Here is a 22,309-nt window from a genome sequence, read left to right as displayed (position 1 = left end):
TTAAATAGGCCTAAACACTGTATTTTACTTTATAAAACAATTTTTTCATTTTTCCCAAAATGATGTTGATCAATTTTAGCCATATTTTAGCTACCGTAACATATTGTTATGTAAAAAAAAAACAATATGTTCTGTAATCCAAACTAGGCCTATTCAGTAGTCCGAACTACCCCTGGTCTCAATTAGTTCGTATTAAAGAGGTTCTACTGTATTGATTGTTTATTTTAGGTTTGTTATAAATTAAAACTTTTCTAAACTAACCTAACCTAACCAAACGTGCTGTATGGTTACATAAATCGGTTTTAGGATACAATTAAATTAGATCAGTGTTCTTTAGTAACTGACTGTATCGTCGATGTAGTTCAACATAATAACCTGTGAGGTAGGGCCTATTATGGGATTAAATAACTATTTTGATGCGGTTCGATAAGTTATCGCTTATTAAATCATTAGGCCTATTTCTAATTAGCTGGCAACACAAATAGGTGCCCAAGAGTAAGTAGTCACCCATAAAAGTAGTAAGAGAGTAAGATAAAAGAGTAAGATTTAAGGCATCACTCCGCTACTCGTTCCTCAGCAAGCGATGTGCACCGCGACTTGAGAAAATAGTTATAGGCATATATTTTCGTAATTTGCAGTGGTTTCCGCGCCTTAAAAAAATGCTTTCTAAAAAGGTATTTTCTTGTTTATTAAGATCGTAGGAATGGTTTAAAACGTTTAAAGAAAAGTCCAGAAATTCTTTGTTTGAAGTTCATTGTTGGTGATGATGAGTTAATGTTGTTTAAAGGTTTATTGCGGACATTTTCCATCACGATTGTAAAAAACAATACACAACGTTTCGGGATCTGGAATCTGATCCCGTCCTCAGGTGAAAAAACAACCAACACATTACAACTAACAACACACACACGCCCAACCTAAGTTGGAATACACTACAGAGGGTAGCAGTCAAAATAATGCACTGTCAAGTCATGATACAACATGAAAATAATAACCTATCACAAAACACTATAATCTATAAAAGGTGTAACGTAAAAAACTCACACAATGGAAACACTAAAAGCACCGTTCGCAATGACTCCACCAATGAGACTGAAGCAACATGGCCGACCAATCGGAAACACGGAGACAACAGAAATGGCTTCCGGTCCCTGGAAAGTAAAACCAACAAATTGGCGGAGCGATATACGATGCTGCAAAATAAGTGTTAATTCTGTTTATTCCTATCACGAGTTTTACTATGAGTTAACACAACGTGCGAATTTAGAGGAGAACTCGTTATTTCCCTATTTATTGAACAATTAAGTTCCCTATCCTTTAGTTCCTTGTTCAAAATGGGTAGCCAAAGTGGCCTGATTTCAACCCATGACTGACTGATTGGTTGGTCTGCCAATTTAATGTATAAGGGTTCAATGAGTTTACATTTGAAAAAAATAGGTTCCTTATGGACAATTTCTTCCTCTTCAAAATTCATACGATGATTTTTGGACCAGCAATGATGAGCGATCTTAGATTTTTCAACTTAACCTTTTTTGGTGTTTTCTCTGTGTTTTTTTATTCTAATGTTTAACGGTCTTTTTGTCTTGCCATAGTAAGGCCTGGAACAATCATTGCAATTTATTCTGTAAAACACATTTTTTAGTATCCTGAGTGTCATTTTTGGGTTTTGACCTTTTCCCTAATCTTGGTATACTTACTCTCCCTAGTTTGTTTATCTTTCACAATCTTTGTTTTGTCAAGAAGAATATTGAAAAGTTTAATACAAACTCATCTGTCCATTCCTATAACACTAGGCAAAGAGACCACATAGCTAGGCCTAGTATTAGATTGCAAAAATATTTCAATAGTCATAGTTACCATCAGATTTTATTTTACAACAAATTGCCTTTAGATATAAAAATGTTACCATTTAAGAAATTTTGTACCACTATTTGTAAGTTGCTTAAAGATAAGGCATTTTATTCAACTGAGGAATTTTTAAATCATGTATTTTAATGTTGACTTTAATGTTTACTTTGACTTTCTATACAAAAATTATATGTTGACAAAGCCTATTGTAACTGTGTTATCTAATGGCAAATAAATTCTTGATTCTTGATTCTTGTTTTGACGAGACTCTGCCTAAGTGTGTTTTTTGTCCTAAACGCTGTTTGCACATTAAATTTCCTAGCAACCCTTCTGATTTTTTCTGACATCCCTGACACATACGGGATTGACATGTGGACGAGCTTTTCCTTGCGATTTTGTAAAGGTTCACACGTAGCCCTATCTTTCTTGCATTGGATTATAATGGATCGAGGGTATCTGTTACTAGCCAAATCCTGTTCTACTTTCTTTATTTCATCCTTTAACTCATCCCGATTGGAGCAAATTTATGCTCTTAGCCCTGTCAAACAGAGAGTAAGCAACCCCCTCCTTGACAGAAATTTGGTGGTTTGATTGAAAGTTTAAATACTGCCCTGTGTGTGTCTTCTTTATATTTTACGTTACACCTTTTATAGATTATAGTGTTTTGTGTGGTTATTATTTGCATGTTGTATCATGACTTGACTGCTATACAGTGCATAGTTTTTTACTGCTACCCTCTGTAGTGTATTCCAACTTAGGTTGGGCGTGTGTGTATTGTTAGTTTTAATCGGATTTGTGAGTCGGTGGCTCAGTTGGTAGCGTCGCGGACTTTGGGCCCAAGGCAGCGATGTCGTGGGTTCGGATCCTGGTCACTGCCACTAAAATTTATCAGTACAGTTCACCTTTGTACTGTACCGGCTCACTCCTTGCTTTGCTGTAAACGATCCACGCACGGGCGCTTAGTCTATGTGGACGGGCAAATGCAAGGTTAAAAGATGCCGCCAACCTCTTAAAAAAAAAAATAAATAAAAATAATGTGTTAGTTAAGTTTTTTTCACCTGAGGACGGGATCAGATTCCAGATCCCGAAACGTTGTGTATTGTTTTTTACAATCGTGATGGAAAATGTCCGCAATAAACCTTTGAATAAGTCCAGAAAGTTCAGAAATACCGGGGCTCCTAACAAATTTGAAAAAAAAAAACAGTTTTATCTCATTTAGTTTTTTTTTTTTTTAACTTATGACAACAGCTAATTTGAACGAAGCAGCAACAAAAAGCTGTGTTACACAATGAGAACTTACTTTTTTCTATTGTTTAGGTGCAGTTGCAGAACATTATAGCTATGGTAAATGTGCTATACTATAGTATACCGTAAATTAAAAGAACCAAATTTTCTTATACTGTGTCCTCTCCCATTGCAAACTCAAAGCTCGAGTGTAACTGCAATACTGATTTTATACTTATATGCCAATCCCATACAAAGGACGGGTTCTCTGCTAGTTATTACATAAAGCACACTAACTAAGTTAGGCCTAGAATGGAGTACGGTAGGCCTATAGGCCTATGTTTACCTGTACATATCCTGGAAATTTGATCCAATTTAGGCTGCAAGTGAACGCGTTTGCATAAAAGTCAAAAGATAAACAGACATCACTCCAAAAACCACTTTTTGAGATTCAGGGGGACCCAAAAGGAATATGATAAATTTTTTGGGCATCACTCACCTTATTGAAATTACGAGAACGCAGTCCTTGTCATATCACAATCATACACAGTTCATTGCACATACACATTGATGATACAAAATATACAAAAATAAAAATAAAACTAAATTTAAAATTTCAGACCAAAGTTCTCAACTCCGACGTTTTGACGCACCAAAATCAAGGTGCGGCGTTTTCAAGGTAATTTCTTTTCTCACGCAAACGTTGTGAGCGCCTAACCACGACTGACGACCCCGGTAGTCAAGGAGGGGGAGGGGAGACTCTGTTATCTAGATCAGCTCATGGCATTATCTTCTTTTGTTTAGATTTTTCTACGCATCCTTTAATTTCTTTCTGTATTAGCGTATTGTAATCCGGGCTGATATCAATGGATGCGTTGGCTAATGAATCTTGATCTGAAGTAATAAACAAAGCCTCAATAATGTTCCTTTTCTTCCAATTAGGCTCCTTGTATAATACACAGCTTTCTTCCCACTTTATACAATGCCCGGTGTCATGAACGTGTTCAGATATTTTTGAACCGTAGGTTACACGTGTAGCCTATCAACTTTTTTCATGTGTTCATGAACTTGTATGAGAGCCAGCTCAAAACGTCGGAGTTGAGAACTTTGGTCTGAAATTTTAAATTTAGTTTTATTTTTATTTTTTTGCATATTTTTTATCATCAATGTGTAAGTTATGTGCAATGAACTGTGTATGATTGTGATATGACAAGGACTGCGTTCTCGTGATTTCAATAAGGTGAGTGATCCCCAAAAAATTTATCATACTGAAGTATTGACCTCACCTAATATACCATGTCGTTTAGGAACAAAAGGAATATATCCTCCCAAAACTCAAGCTCGAAAATGTTTACAAAAACAATACTTTCTCCATATACTATGTTTAGGGGAAGAAAGTATTTGGTAAGGTTTTTGGTGGTCCGGGATCCAAGTATTACCACGACATCTATGGTAAATTCCTAATGGGAAATTCTCTAAATCAAAATTGTCTTCTTAGGGTAGCAACATAGACTGACCAACACAAGTAGACTTCCCTTTACTTACTCATCACTAAGTCAGCATTAAAAAGAATTGCCACAAACAATTTTTGTACCTTACCAGCATCAGAGTATTTTTTTTTCCTAGGACGCTAGACACAAGCCTGGGATTGTTTTTCACATTACTTCGGGCTAGACCTAGGGGTTGCGGCATTATCACTTAGAAAGAATCCATTGGTAATTTGGCGGGATTTGAACCCGGGACCACTTGGACCGAAGTCCCGCGCTCCAACCACTTGACCAGCTCGCTCCCCAGCATCAGAGTATTAGTGAACTAGTAGAATGAATTTAAATAGAATTAATTGATTAAATTATAAAGGGTTCTCATTGACTAAAATCTACTAATTGACTTGATTGACTCTGGTACATTACTTAAGACAATACATAATATGACAAATATTTTTCATAAACATAATTTCAATCTAATTAAATTTGTCATTTTACAGGGAGCACCAGGAAAAACCATCCATTATGTCATGAAACAATTCGCTGGAAATCTGATGTGCCATTGACCGAAGGTCAGTTACGAAGTAAAAGAGATGAATTCTGGGATACAGCTCCTGCTTTTGAGGGGAGGAAGGAGATCTGGGATGCCCTCCGAGCAGCAGCGGTAGCAGCCGAATCCCTGGACTTTATGCTAGCTCAAGCCATATTAGATGGAGCCAACATATCAGTTCCTAATGGTAATGTATGGAAAATAAAAAGTGTTATTGATAATATAATTGTTAAACAAATCACAGGCCTGCATTTAGTCCTGAAATAGTAACTGTAGCGAATAGAATTTGGTTGACTCATTATTTCAATTGATAATCAATAGGCCCTAGTCATAGAAATCATTTTAATTTTAATAAGTTAGGGCCTATTTTAATGTTTTCTTACTAGTAAATAAACTTTTTTTAAATGGTTTTATCATAGCTTAAGGTGTTTCATGAAGTCCTTTCATGAAAGATACCAACCTTTTGAGGATGACTACAGGTGCACCTATAACTTAAAACAAAGTTATGTAACTGTCAACGTACCAACGTGCCAACGTACGATACTTAACCCATTCGTGACTGAGTTATTTGTCAGGTATCATGCAGTTAGAACTGAGTAAAAAAGGGCCAATGTACAATGTTTTAGTAAAAAACTCCTTAAAATAGCTATTTACCTTACAAGTGTAGTAAGAGCGTTTTTACATCACGCAGGTGAAAGTTGTGCAACGAGCGGAAGCGAGTTGCATAATTTACCTAAGTGATGTAAACACGCTCTTGCGTAACGTGTAACGTACAATATTTTACCTGACCCGACAATATACAGGAGGTTACGAACAATATTTTTCAGTATCCATTTCACTCATCTTCTAACAGTAACGTTCATTTACAAAACAAAAGCTAGGTTAGGAAAATTCTTCAAAACATAACAATAAAATTCAAGAGCACAGCTGATTTCTAGCGTTGAACGTCGTTGGCTCCATAGAGGTATATTTTTTAAGTTAATCACTCCATGTTATTTAAATGGGTTTCATTACATCACCGAGTGAGTTTTTGATACTTTACATCACTCGAGAAGTAAGGAAGTTGTATACATCACGCTTGAGATAGGGAAGTTTAACATGGCGGGTTAGGTAAATGTAATTTATGAAATTAATGCCTAACACTTGTGCTTAAATTGATCTATAAAATTTCCTTTCATATATATATATATATATATATACCTATCCATTTTTTATATACCGGTATGCATATATAACATTTTTTTGGAAGCAAACCTTGAAAAAAAATTTAGGCCTAATCTATTTCTTGGTAAAATTTATAAATAGTAGGTATTTATTTTGTTACACAAAAAACTTTATTTGGTTTGTTTATATATAAAATCCTTCATTTTATAGCCGTTTTTGTAAAATTATGCAAAACGAAAAAATAGGCCTAGGTTAAAGTGTTGGGAGTTTTGAAATAAATTGATAATAATATTCTAAGCAATTATATTACTTTTGCAACTAATTAAAACATTGGGAAAAATTAGGTAAATCAATAATAATGCATAATAAGCCTAATAATAATGTATCATAATGCATTATGCGTGAGGACTGGCGTCTTTGGTCTTTTGTAACCTGACACGCTAGGACGGGTGTCTTTAGGCGGGAATGGGTTAACATCATACTACACAGAAAAATTAGTACATTTTAAACTCATAACACAATTTATTTAGGACATAACATAAATTATATTTTTATATTTCAGAATATAAAATAGGTCATTGCAATTAGCTGTTTATTTCATCAGCTGACTAAGTACACGGTAATAGTATATTACGTACAAGTCCTGAAAATAAATGTTTGCCGGACGATAGTTTACGCCATACTACTAAATCTGTACAAATCCTTATACATTACCACCAACTAAAGGACTAAAAATCACTAGTCATAAACTCTAAGAGAGGTTATGTTTTTGTTTATAACTACTCATTGCCACCCAAATACAGTATAATCAGCTGATTGGTGTTCGGTAAAACTCATTGCAGTACAGTAGTAGGTACGTAATGAAACCCCATTTGATTAAGCTGGCGGCAAACAGCGGTTTTCTGGACTAAATCCTTGCGTGGGAAGTTCGTCAAAATAGTGTAGTGTGGCGTAAAAGTACATTACGTTTCTTTTCCGTGTATAGGGTTGGCAAAGGATAACTTTCGAGCCTATCAATACGGATGGAAAAGTACCTGTTTCTGTGTAGTATGATGTAACACTAGTTTAAGTTACTGCGAGTGACTCACTAGACCAGACAATCCCCAATAGACTCCCAATTTATATGCTATTAAAAATTAGCCTATCTAGGGTAAACATTTTCATAGTTGATTAGAAATTATTATTATTTTTTTCTTGCTGGGCTCTTCATTCTTTACTCAGAGGACAAAGAAATGTAGTACAGTAACAAATTGAACCCTTATACAGGGTGATTGATATAAGTGTGCCAGCCGTTTTATTCAAAAACCATAAGAGATATCAAAAAAAGTTAAATGGTAAGTGCCTTAAACTTTTTATTTAAAAAATTGTAGTAAAGTCAAAAAATTATTTTAGCCGCCATTTTTCCAATATGGCCGCCAACTTTGATTTTTCTTATGGAACACCCTATTTTATTATGTATTCTGGTAGAAAATGTAATTTTAAGACGTTTTTATTCTTGTGATTTTTTCATAAACCTAACCGTTTCAAAGATAATAATGGTTAAATTTTTGAAATTTCTTCATGAGAAAGAGTTTCAATAAGGGCCTAAGCAAGCATGCCAGCTGTTTTATTCGAAAACCATTCAAAATTTAACAACTTAAACCATTATTATCTTTGAAACGTAGGTTTATGAAAAAAATCACAAGAATAAAAACGTCTTAAAATTAAATTTTCTACCAGAATACAAAATAAAATACAGGGTGTTCCATAAGAAAAATCAAAGTTGGCGGCCATATTGGAAAAATGGCGGCTAAAATAAATTTTTCAACTTTACTACAATTTTTTAAATAAAAAGTCCAAGGCACTTACCATTTAACTTTTTTTGATATCTCTTATGGTTTTCGAATAAAACGGCTGGCACACTTATATCAATCACCCTGTATTAAGAGCATGTGAAACTGACCGAATGTTCTTTTGAAGGTTTTTTAACTGAGTGCTACGATGAGCTGGGGACTCGTTATCAGGTGCCTGTCTATTGCCTCTCATACCCTATAAATATCGTAAAAGAAGACAATGGAAGAGAATCACCTATCGAAACCACAGGTAAAACAACATAGCCTCATGTTGTACAACTATTATTACTTCTGTACATAAAAGTCCAATCGTAACCTAACATTCCAATTATAACTAGGCCTAGCCAAATTCTAACTAATTTAATCACAATTAATTGTTCTTAATTTTGATTGGTCATCAAACCTATATTAATTACCATTAAGTTGCCAGCATTTTAATGACACTATTTTGTTGTCCCTAAAATGTAGATTTTAGTTATCATAATGATTTATTTTATACCTTTTAAGTACAGTAAAAAAAAAGTTTGTATGTTGACACATTTTTGAACAATATGACGTTAAAGAGAAAATTTAAAAAGTTTGTAGGCTACATTTAAAATTTCTATGTTATTTGTATAGAGAAAAAGTAAACTGTTGTAGAATGCTTGTCCATTATATATTTTCATCAAATTTGGCAAATTTATTTATTTTATACTAGTGATGGGCAGATCCAAGAAAATGTCGGTTCCGGATCCAGATAACCACTGTCATAAGTGCTTGTTAAAAAAACGTAATTAACAGAATGCCAATTTAAATCATACTGTTTAAAATTAAATTGGTAATGTTTAAAGGTTAATATATCTTATATATAGAGTCTCCAGTTGAGCCCATAATCCCTCATTTTTTGGGGACACTAAAACTTTTCCAAGTCTTAAAATGAAACTATTAGTTGATGATATTAGTTGGGCAATGTCACAGTACTGTATATTACGACGTCAATAACCTGTATGGTTAGGCAATGTCACAGTATTGTATATTACGACGTTAATAACCTGTATGGCTAGGCAATGTCATAGTACTGTATATTACGACGTCAATAACCTGTATGGATGGGCAATGTCACAGTACTGTATATTACGACGTCAATAACCTGTATGGCTGGGCAATGTCACAGTACTGTATATTACGACGTCAATAACCTGTATGGCTGGGCAATGTCACAGTACTGTATATTACGACGCCAATAACCTGTATGGTTAGGCAATGTCACAGTACTGTATATTACGACGTCAATAACCTGTATGGTTAGGCAATGTCACAGTACTGTATATTACGACGTGAGATAAAACATGAATGTACTCATATGTGAATTGTAGCTAAATTACTTTCAATATTTATTAATTACTGTATTTTCAAAAAGAATATTTAAATTTAATGAAATATAAATTAGTGAAGAAGAAAAACTATATTCAAAAATAATATTTTAAAATTAAATAGTGTCTAGGTAGGAAATATTTCTTTTGTACTGTCCAGTGTCCAGGTGTGAAGTAGCATTGTTGGAAGGAAAGCTAAAGAAAAGGAAGAAAATGTGCTTGTGGTGGAAGATATAGAGAGAGATGGATGTGGGAGCCAAGTCTCCAGTGATTTAAATATTCAAAAGTAAAAATTAACATTCAGAATAGGCTACATATAAATATTGAATATAAAGAGACATAAAGAAAGAAGATAATCACTATTCAACAAAAATTGGTAATATCAACTTCAATTAACACTTAAAAACTCATTATCAATTTCCAACCACCATCACACCATTGTGAATTGAATTTAGTCTTTCAAGTGACTTTCAAATTAAGAACTTATAGCCTAAATTTTTTTGACTCTCATTATTAGCCTATTTCATATTATTTAGCCTACTTTAGTACTGTATAAATTAAGTTAATTAGCCTATCAGAATTTCATACCCGGCACGAACCAACCCCTAGATTAAGATCGTTACTCTCCAAATTGTTATCTAGCCTAGCCCATTAAAAAACCTAGACCAAAATATAATTTCACTGTCATAGCCCAATGAGATTGTTGTAATAGCTATAGAACATAAATACATTTTATTGTAACTTTATTGTAATTTTATTATCTATTTTAAGTAAATTCATATTTTGAAATCCATTAATAAAGAGGAGTAGGTTGCAAAATGGCGTCCCAACGAGTGGGCTATTGAAAATTCTGATCTAGGCTTAACCTACGATTAACCTACACAATTTAAGATAGGCCCTAGTAACCAAATTAACACACAACTAACAAACCTTCAAATACACAAATAAAAAATATATACAACAACACAGGGAATAATCATTTATTTAATCAATATGAGTGACGATGACAAAAGGTACAATTTACGACCAAAGCCGAAGTTATCATGGAAGGCAGCCGAAAATAATTTGCGTTACAATACCGACAGTGAATCAGACCCAGACGATAATTGTGGCGAATTAGCAAATGCTAATAAGCAAGATAATTTTGTGAACACCGTAAACAACATACAATCAAACGACATGAATACACAGCACAACGAAGGACACAATCTACAAGAAAACATTCATACACAAAGCATCGCTAGAACAGCAACAGACAACACAGCAGCAGACGCACAAGACAACGCCGCCATGACATCCGCATCGAATTCACACCAGCCAATGGGAACACAGGGAATGGTGGAACGAGAACTGGACACAGCAGAAGGACTTGACATAGAGGAGAAGAAGAACGGCGGAGATGAATCGTTACAACAACAGACAGACAAATCAGCTGATGTGAGTGACGTCACTATGAAAGCCACCACACTGACATCGAATGAACATACGACTGGAGTCACAGACATCGCATCACTGCCTCTAACAGCTGCGAGTGAAATAAATATGAATGATTCTATTCTTCAATTAATGCGAATGGTTCAACAGAATAATGCATTAATAATTTCACAACACGACACATTAAAATTAGAAATACAATCTGAAATGTCAGAAATAAAATTACAAAATGATAATTTAAAATCAGAAATTCAGCGTGAAATTAAACAGTGCCAGATTTCCCTTGAAGAAAAAATCACCTCTGTTAAAACTAACCAAGAAAACATGCGTAAGGAAATGGATCAGATACAAATAACTCAGATTCAACATTCCAAAGAGATCCTTACAATGAAAGAAACGTTTAAAGCAGAAATATATGAATGTGATACCAAAATACGTGAAAATTTAATCCAAGACTCAGAAGAACAAAAATCCGAAATGAAGTCCATGATAATCCAAAATAATTCTCAAACTCTTCAAAAAGTGAATTTGGAAATACAAAAACAAAAATATGATATTCATTCACAGATAAACCAATTCAGGTTGGAACATGAACAACTTATAACAGCAAAATCAAAACAAAATGACCATGAAATACAAAATTCACTGATCGTTATTAAAAATCAAGGTCAAGAAATTTCCGCTATCCAACAGAATCTACAAAAACAAAGTGAGGAGATTATTAACATAAAACAAAATATCACTAAACATGGACAAGTAACATCGTCCCCTCAACATATCTATGTTACATGTAACGGAAACTCCGGAATCGTGTCAGATATGACATTACCAAAATTCAATGGTAGAGGACATAATCCGAAAGAATTCATTGCTAAGCTGCAAAAATACTATAAAAAGAGTATACTAAGGAAAGATCCAAATATTGACAACATAGAGTTTCTCATCGACCTGATTGAAACCAGCCTTGAAAATCACGCTGCACGTTGGTTCAACCTCGTAAAAGGCGACATTAGAAATTGGGAACAATTCCAACACCTGTTTGAGAACAAATACTGGAGTCGAGACACACAGCGAGGGATAAAACAACGTTTAGAAACTGAAAAATACCGAAACAATGGAAATTTGTCTCGATCAGAGTACTTCGTAGAACGTGTCCTCACACTACAATCATTGACACCACCTCTTGATGAAGAAGTAATAGTGGATTGCTTGTGCGAACATTTTGAAGAACTCATCCAAAATGCACGACGCGTCAAAAATGTAAAGACCATACAAGAATTTGAAGCTCTATTACTAAGAGAAGACACCAAAGAACAACAGAACCGAAACCAACCAAAACCGACAATTCAAAATAACAATCCACAAAATAGGACCAATGACCATCCGAGGAGAAACAAAAACCACCGAGATTCATACCAAAAGGATTGGAGGGGATCATACCCAAATAGAAATAATTATGACAACAGAGCATATACTCCAAACAACCATTATCCACGTCAAATACCTCAATCCAACGATCGATCCTACGAAAGACATCAAGATCGCAGAGTTAATTATCCACCACCACCAGAAAACCAACACAGATGTAATCCACGTCAACAACAAAGTAATCAAAACGATGGAAAACGATACCCTACACGGGAACAAAATCAAGTTTACCATATGATAGTTGAACAAAACCCGAGTCGACCAAATAATACTGTCACACAACCCAACGATCCTAAAGAACCTTTAAACTGTTAGGCACTGTCGATAATAGTTGCCTACACTCAACATCAGAATCTAAATTAAATGAACAAAGATCTTCAGTGCCAAATATTAACAAAATCGGATTAAGTAGGCAAATTAATAATTATAAACCAAATGACCAAGACGCTCAAACTATATGTAATATCTACTGTGACCGAAAATTCCTACTTACAGAAGAACCAAGTCCTAATGAACAATGCTTATTAAAACAAATACCAATTCATTATCCAGAAATCAAAATTAAAATTAATAATATTTATGTAAATGCTCTTATTGATACAGGTTCAAACGTAACGTGTATGTCTGAAAATTGGTACTCTGAGAACCAAATAAACATTGGCCGTCATGAACAACTACCAGTTGTCGGTACAAGTATAAAACCGCTGTAAATGATAAATCCAAGAAAATATCAAAAATAATAATGTTGCCAATCACCATAGATGATCAAATCACGAACATTCAAATGTTGATTGTACCCAATTTAGTAAGACCTATTATATTCGGAATGGACGTGTTAAGCTCATGGAAAACTGTTATGGATTTCAATCAAGAACAAATAATAATAAATATAAATGATTCACAGAAAATATTAAAGTTTGACAAAGTTAGTACCCAAGGAGTATTATGTCATATAATCAATGAAAACATCAATCAAATTAATAACCATAAAATGAGTGATAATACATTTGAATACGAAAATATAAATAGAAGCAACATAAACAGTGATCTTACACCGCAAATGATTAGCAAAGCTATATATGACAACAACTTAATCAACAATGAAGAGAAACAACTATTAGCTGATTTATTACTTAACTACAAAAGTACCTTTTCTGACATTCCTGGTATATGTAACAAATATGAACATGTTTTAAAGGTTGATAATCCCAAAAATTTCAAACATCATTATTATCCAGTCCCAACCATACACCAAAATGCTGTTATGAAAAAAATAAAACGCATGGAAACTCTTGGAATCATTGAAAGAAGCAATAGTACATTCATAAACCCAATAATACCTGTAATAAAGAAGAGTGGAGAAATACGCTTATGCCTTGACGCTAGAAAAGCGAATGAAATTATCACACCGGATTACGAATGTAATCGAAGTATCAATGAAATTTTAGCAAAATGTCGCAACACTAAATTTATAAGCAGTATTGATCTAACGGCATCTTACTGGCAAGTCCCGCTATCTTTTGAATCATGACAATTTACCGCCTTTCAATTCAGAGGTAAAACATATCAATATAGGGTCACACCTTTTGGGATATCCACGTCGCAAGCCGCCCTAGTTCGAGCACTCGACCAAGTATTTGATGACAGCGTTGAAGACTTCACAATGATCTATGTAGATGACATTTGTATAATATCTCCTGATTTCAAAACTCACTTAAAACATTTAGAGTACATTTTCAAGAAACTACATGAAGCAAATATGACGATAAACTTTGGAAAATCACAATTCTGTTTGAATTCAGTACCATTTTTGGGCTATACTCTGACAGAAAACGGGTTGGAAATGGATCAAACTAAGATAAAACCAATATTAGATTTCCCCAGCCCCAAAAACCGAACACAACTAAAATCTTTCTTAGGATGTATTAATTACTACAACAAATTCTTGGATAAATTTGCAGCCAAGGTACAGCCACTTTTACGTTTAACATCAAAAAAGAATAAATTCATTTGGACACCCGAAGACGAACAAACTTTTACTAAGATCAAACAACTGTTCTTAAGTGCGAATGTTTTACATCACCCAGACATTTCAAAAACGTTATATTTACAAACAGACGCATCTGATTTATCCATAGGTGGACACTTATTTCAGTAATGGAAAATGGAGACAAAGCAGCGATAGTATTTATGTCCAGGGCCTTGCAGCCAGCCGAGCAGAGATATACTACTACGGAAAAAGAACTACTAGCAATAGTATATTGTTTACAGAAAACCCGATACATCATCTTGGAAGCAAAACTTAAAATTTTGACTGATAACCATGCCATTACTTTCTTGCAAACCTGTAAATTGTTGAACAATCAGTTAACTCGCTGGACTCTAGCCATACAAGAATACAACTTTGAAATTGAACATTGTAAAGGATCAGATAATCTGACAGCAGATGCTCTAAGCCGCATCACCCATTCAGAACAACCAGAGTCAACAACTCCGGAGTTAACCATTAATTACATTCGTCGTGTTCCTGATCCTCAACTGAGAGACGCTCTTCAGAATTTACCCAAATTACAATCAGAAGATTGTCGACTCCAAACCATATATCAAATACTCTCTAATCCAGAAGATACACCTGAATTTCATCGAATCTCAACGAAATACAAACTTCATAAAGGGATTCTATATCAGAAATACAAAGATAATTGGTTAATTAGTGTTCCAAATTGTGTCATTGACAGATTAATATGGGAATGTCATTATTATTATCTGCATTGCAGACCAAAGAAATGTTTTCTCCTACTGCAAGAATATTTCATTTTCAAAAATATGCATCGACGTATTAGAGTTAACCTAGCCACCTGTGACTCATGTCAGAGATGTAAAGTTTCTCCTCATACTCTGTATGGTTCTGCTCAAGGGATTAGTTGCACTGGCAAAAATGAACAAGTGGCAATCGACATAATCGGACCACTACCGACTAGTATTAGTAAAGTAAAATACATATTGATCGTTCTAGATATTTATACTAAGTTTGTCAAGTTATATAATATGAGACGTGCTACTACTCAGACTATTTTGAATAAATTGTTTAACATTCATTTCCCCACATATGGCATACCAAAGCGATTACAATCTGACAACGGTACTCAATTTAAGAGCAAGGCATATATTAAGAAACTAGAAGAAAATGACATTACTCCAATCTTCAGTCCAGTATATTATCCCCGATACAATATGGCAGAACGACCCATTAAAGAAGTCAAGAGGTGTTTACGCACATATTGTGCTCATCAACAACGAAGGTGGGCTACTTATATTCCAGACATTAATGAGTGCCTTAATGAAATATATCATGAGACAACTGGTTTCTCCCCAAATGAATTACAATTTGGGCAAAGAAACATCCGCTTTTGGGAAAAATATATTAAGAATCCTTTCATCAATGAAGTACCACTCCCACACAAACTATATTTAACTTCGAAGAGAATCATAGAAAAGCGTCATATAAGAGCCAGAAGAAACCATAACAAATCACATCCAACTTATTTTCATCCAGGCGATTTAGTACTCATAAGAAATCATCCTCTTTCAAATTTAGCGCAAGGCGAGACTGCCAAACTATTTGAAGTCTATGAAGGACTATTCAAGATTAGCAGAGTGTTAGGATCATCGACATACTTCATTAGTAGTTTAGAAAACCCAGAAGAATTCGGTCCATACCACATTTCTTCAATCAAGAAGTATTTTCCCCTCATGAACAACGAAAATGTTTAATTCCCTTTCCTGTTCTCTGAAAATCAAGTGCATAAACAATCTTTTAGTGAAAATGACCGTATTGTTTAAAAGACAATTATAGTGCTCAAGATAAACTTTTATAAAAGATGAGAGGACTGTGTGTTCAGTGGTGATAGACTGATAGACAATAGGAAATGGTTAATTCCCACACACTCACACATCACAAATATATAGACACAAAACCACTTTATGTTTTCCACTGTTTCTGTTCTTTACCACTGTTTGTTTGTAATAATAATATTATTAATCATGTTTTGTTGTGTAAACGTCCCATGTTATGTTTTATCAGGTTATATTTATGTTTTCAATGTTTGTGTTTATTCTAGATAAAAAAAAGGTTCTGTTTATGTAAATTAATTAAGTTGTCATACATTCATGCATCATCACCATACCATCATTTCTGGGGGGATATTGAGATAAAACATGAATGTACTCATATGTGAATTGTAGCTAAATTACTTTCAATATTTATTAATTACTGTATTTTCAAAAAGAATATTTAAATTTAATGAAATATAAATTAGTGAAGAAGAAAAACTATATTCAAAAATAATATTTTAAAATTAAATAGTGTCTAGGTAGAAAATATTTCTTTTGTACTGTCCAGTGTCCAGGTGTGAAGTAGCATTGTTGGAAGGAAAGCTAAAGAAAAGGAAGAAAATGTGCTTGTGGTGGAAGATATAGAGATAGATGGATGTGGGAGCCAAGTCTCCAGTGATTTAAATATTCAAAAGTAAAAATTAACATTCAGAATACATATAAATATTGAATATAAAGAGACATAAAGAAAGAAGATAATCACTATTCAACAAAAATTGGTAATATCAACTTCAATTAACACTTAAAAACTCATCATCAATTTCCAACCACCATCACACCATTGTGAATTGAATTTAGTCTTTCAAGTGACTTTCAAATTAAGAACTTATGGCCTAAATTTTTTTGACTCTCATTATTAGCCTATTTCATATTATTTAGCCTACTTTAGTACTGTATAAATTAAGTTAATTAGCCTATCAGAATTTCATACCCGGCACGAACCAACCCCTAGATTAAGATCGTTACTCTCCAAATTGTTATCTAGCCTAGCCCATTAAAAAACCTAGACCAAAATATAATTTCACTGTCATAGCCCAATGAGATTGTTGTAATAGCTATAGAACATAAATACATTTTATTGTAATTTTATTATCTAATTTAAGTAAATTCATATTTTGAAATCCATTAATAAAGAGGAGTAGGTTGCAGACGTCAATAAATTCTATGGTTGGGCAATGTCCACAGTACTGTATATTACAATGCCGGATTCGGTGGATTCGAGATCCGGATTCGACACATCCCTAGTCGTAATATACAGTGCTGTAACATTGACTAACCATACAGGTTATTGATGTCGTAATATACAGTACTGTGACATTGCCCAACCATAGAAGTTATTAACGTCGTAATATACAGTACTGTGACATTGCCCAACCATAGAAGTTATTAACGTCGTAATATACAGTACTAATGTGACATTGCCTAACCATACAGGTTATTGACATCGTAATATACAGTACTGTGACATTGCCCAACTAATATCATCAACATTAACTAATAGTTTCATTTTAAGATTTGGAAAAGTTGTAATGTCCCCAAAAAATGAGGGATTATGGGCTCAACTGGAGATTACTCTATATATAAGATATATTAACCTTTAAAAATTACCAATTTAATTTTAAACGGTATGATTTAAATTGGCATTCTGTTAATTACGTTCTTTTAACAAGCTCTTATGACAGTGTGTAAACATACAGGTTATTGTTATTTTATGTATTATATTATTTTTATGTTGGTATTCTTAATAGTTGACACTATTCATGTATATATTGTAGATTATGAATAAAGGATTATTTTATTTGATTTGATTGACGTCGTAATATACAGTACTGTGACATTGCACAACCATAGAGGTTATTGGCGTCGTAATATACAGTACTGTGACATTGCACAACCATAGAGGTTATTGGCGTCGTAATATACAGTACTGTGACATTGCCAAGCCATACAGGTTATTGACGTCGTAATATACAGTACTGTGACATTGCCCAGCCATACAGGTTATTGACGTCGTAATATACAGTACTGTGACATTGCCCAACCATACAGGTTATTGACGTCATAATATACAGTACTGTGACATTGCCCAGCCATACAGGTTATTGACGTCGTAATATACAGTACTGTGACATTGACCAACCATAGAGGTTATTGACGTCGTAATATACAGTACTGTGAAATTGCCTAACCATAGAAGTTATTGACGTCGTAATATACAGTACTGTGACAATGCACAACCATAGAGGTTATTGACGTCGTAATATACAGTACTGTGACATTGCCCAACCATAGAGGTTATTGACGTCGTAATATACAATACTGTGACATTGCCCAGCCATACAGGTTATTGATGTCGTAATATACAGTACTGTGACATTGCCTTACTATAGAGGTTATTGAATCAAATCAAATCAAATCAAAATATCTTTATTCGTCATCTGTACATGCTTGGTACATTGAATAGTGTCAATGAATAGCCTATATTACATTTAAAATATTTGTAACATAGGCCCTAAAATTAAAAATGTAATAAAATAAAATTAATAGTACAAATTCTTAAAATATCGAACAGAACTTAAGTTACAGACAATGGTTTTAAACATCAGCACTAAATGGACTAAATTAAATTAAACTAACTAACCAGCACCTCTATAAAAATTATCTAGTGAGTAAATAGCCCTTTCAGTCAAGAAACTTTTTAATGCACGTTTGAATGAATTTAAATTATCGTTATTTTTAATATAACTTTGGTATGTATTTCAAAAATGTTGATCCATTATAGGTTGTTTTCTTTTCAAAAAATTTTAATCGATGTTGATCAGTCTGGATTTCATTCCCACTTCTTGTATTTTAAGAGTGTGTTTGATTGTTTAAAGTAGCTTTTTCAGGATTGGATTTTACATAGATGATTGAATCATAAATGTACTGTCCATAAACAGTTAAAATGTTTAGGCCTTTAAAGTGTTCTACAACAGATTCATCTTTTTGCAATTTCAACATCTTTCTGATAGCTTTTTAAACGTCGTTTTTGACGTCGTAATATACAGCACTGTGACATTGAGCAAAAAATCGGTCTTTTACTTGGATACAGACAGCTTTGTGTTGGTAAAAAAAATCGGGGAAAATCGGAAAAAATCGGATCCAGCCCAAGATCCGGAATTTTTTTTAACCGATCCGGTGCCGGTTCTAGCTCGGATCCGGTAGTCCGATATCCGGGTCCGACCATCACTATTTTATACACTTGGCTATAGTATTAAAACGTTCGCTAAGGCACCATCAATGGCAGGAGTAGCCCCGGTGCGGCGCAGCGTCGAGCGACCCCGTTTGGCTTTTGAATATTTCGGTCTGACGAATAGCAAATGATGTGCAGTGATGTTCTGCGTTACCACAAGAGTCAACATAGTTTGCTGAAACACTCACAGATAGCATCACCGTCTGGAACCAGCTCGTCCCATTGTAATGCCAATAGGAGGGAAAAAGATGGGACAACAAGTTGATTTCTAAGCTTGCCAGAAACAGATTTTATGGGGAAATTTACTACCAACCTAAATCACAATAAAGCACCGATTCCAACATAAACGCAGACATAAGAATACCCATTCTTCCCGGTGTGCTGCTTCACAGAAATTGAATGGAATGTAGGCAATGTCGCCACTCACGGGTGAGCGTTCAGAGTGGCAGAAAGGAACTAGAGCACTCACCTGGGAGTGGCCCGCAGTGAACGTGTAGCAGTAACTTCTGTAGCAGCAAACATGAATAAATAAACCTCAACTATTCTTCCCTGGCGCTTTGGTTAGCTACTTCTTCCCTCAAATTTTAATTTTTATAGACTAACTAGATGGCCCGACAGATGTCGTCCTGTCCTAATGTGGTTTTATGTCAAATGCTCGTTCATTTTCAAGATGAGCTCGTTCGCATGGCTCAATCACGTCCTGGTTGAAGTTCGTTCGCTACGCTCACTCACCTTTAGGTTGGAGCTCGTTCGCTGCGCTCACTTGCCTTCAGTTACATTTGACAACAAATATTCGTAAAAAACAAATGGAATAGAAACCTATTTGATAGCTCTCATTTGTTATGCATAGATTTGTTTTAGCGAATTTCCCTATAGGGAAGTAGCTATTACCGTAGGTCTCATGGTAAGACCTAAGCCCGGGACCGATTTACTTTTTCATTTTTATGTCCCCAGAGGCCAAAAACACCATTCGTTCAAATTTTTATATATCTATATATAGATATATACAGGGTGGTAAAAAAGTCCCTGGACAGTTAAATATTTTAAAAAATAATGCAGATAGAGCTACAATACTTGGTACAAAGTTACAGGGCATAAAACTCTATTTTAACACATATTCAGTGATCCAATAACTCTTCAGGGGGACGGCCCACAAGGAGTCGGAAGAAAATCTTAAATAGAAGCATAGGTCAATATGTACATCAAATTAAAGGTCTTTTTTAGTAGAATACAATGCCGCAAACCGCACTTCAAAAAGTTGATCCTGCGCAAAATGGCAGATGTTCAAAGATTTCTTGAATCCGCCATTTTGAATCTTTGAACGACTGTCATTTTTTACTCAGGCATTCTTTTGAGCTTTAATTTACGGCATCGTAATCTACTAGTGAAGACCTTTAATTTGATGTGCATATCGACCTATGCTTACGTTAAAAATTTTCTTCCGATTCCTAAGGCTGTGCCCCCTGAGGAGTAAGCGTAATAATAGCAATGTAAATTAAATGAATATTTGAACAACTGTCATTTTGCGCAGGATCAACCTTTTGAAGTGCGGTTTGCGGCAACTAAAAAAGACCTTTAATTTGATGTGCATATTGACCTATGCTACTATTTAAGATTTTCTTCCGACTCCTTGTGGGCCGTCCCCCTGAAGAGTTATTATTGGATCACTGAATATGTGTTAAAATAGAGTTTTATGCCCTGTAACTTTGTACCAAGTATTGTAGCTCTATCTGCATTATTTTTTAAAATATTTAACTGTCCAGGGACTTTTTTACCACCCTGTATATATATGTCCATCCGCACGATAACTTGAGTAATTTTTGTCCGATTTTGATGAAATTTGGTTTGAAGGTGTAAGGCGGGATAAACTTGAATGAGTTCGCGAACCAGCATGATCGGACCATGGGAACGGGGGTTTATGGGGGGTTTTATGGGGTAAAAATAGGTTTTTCCCATTTTTGACCCTAAAAACACAAAATTTCACAATTTCTTTTTAAACCATTTTGTATAGCTTAAAAAAACAAATAATTTAGTATATTGAAGCGTAATTATGCGCCTAATTGTTACGGAGAAAATTCAAAAAAATTGTAATTTTAAAATTCCCATGTTATTCTTATGGAGAATAAGTCAACTGTTGTAGTTGACCATATTATGAACATATTTATGAACATAAGCATTTATGAACATAATGTTTGTTTATGAACATATTTTGATTGATTTTGGAAAATACTTTTATTCCTTACTAAACTATTGTCATTTTATAAAAAAATCTTTTTTACCCTCCCTGTTGCAGCAAACCTAAGTACTCGTTAAACTAATTCTATTTAAATAGGAAATAAATGTGCTGTTTTTATGAAGGCATTTTAGTGTAAATCCAATCAGGTTAATGGAAATTCGCTTAGTCTGCAGGTTTGCTGCGGCGGGGGTATTTAAAAATTAGGTTATCATTACAACAGCTGTTTCCTCAATTTAATTTAATCAAGAAATGACAAACATGGCATGGTAAACAAAATAAAACATTCTTCTATAAGATTAACATGTAAACTGCAAAGGGCCATAGGACGCTTCCCTTAAGGGTTTTTGAAACGGAAACAGGCTATTATGTTATTCTAGTACCTAAGGAATATCCCTGTAAATTTTCATGCCAATTGGTTCAGTAGTTTTCTAGTTATAAACGCTGTAACTAACACAACTTTCTTTTATATATTAAGATTCCTAAACTTTATCGTTAATACTTACAATGTCCTCTTTTGTAGCTAATCTTTTAAGCTTCTCGTCCAACTTACATATTCTAGTAGATTACTCATACCTGCCATATGTTGTGTAAGGCTCATATTTCCTCACCCATGACTTTGTTTCCTGGGCTG

At 34.2% G+C, this 22,309-nt stretch overlaps 1 protein-coding gene across 1 annotated transcript in view; it reads left to right on the top strand.

The window, feature by feature from the left end:
• Window positions 1–22,309, top strand: part of LOC128985274 (ubiquitin domain-containing protein 1) — a 38,020-nt gene that overhangs the window by 6,597 nt on the left and 9,114 nt on the right. The window contains exons 2-3 of the mRNA XM_054404667.1: window positions 5,057–5,293; window positions 8,230–8,352. Of these exons, the coding sequence (XP_054260642.1) occupies window positions 5,057–5,293; window positions 8,230–8,352 (360 nt within the window). The remainder of the gene's footprint in view (window positions 1–5,056; window positions 5,294–8,229; window positions 8,353–22,309) is intronic.

Source organism: Macrosteles quadrilineatus, unplaced genomic scaffold (genome assembly GCF_028750875.1).
Source record: "Macrosteles quadrilineatus isolate MER2022 unplaced genomic scaffold, UCM_ALF_1.0 Scaffold_1__1_contigs__length_201487025, whole genome shotgun sequence".
NCBI lineage: Eukaryota > Metazoa > Arthropoda > Insecta > Hemiptera > Cicadellidae > Macrosteles > Macrosteles quadrilineatus.
This window is presented reverse-complemented; position numbering and strand designations above follow the sequence as displayed.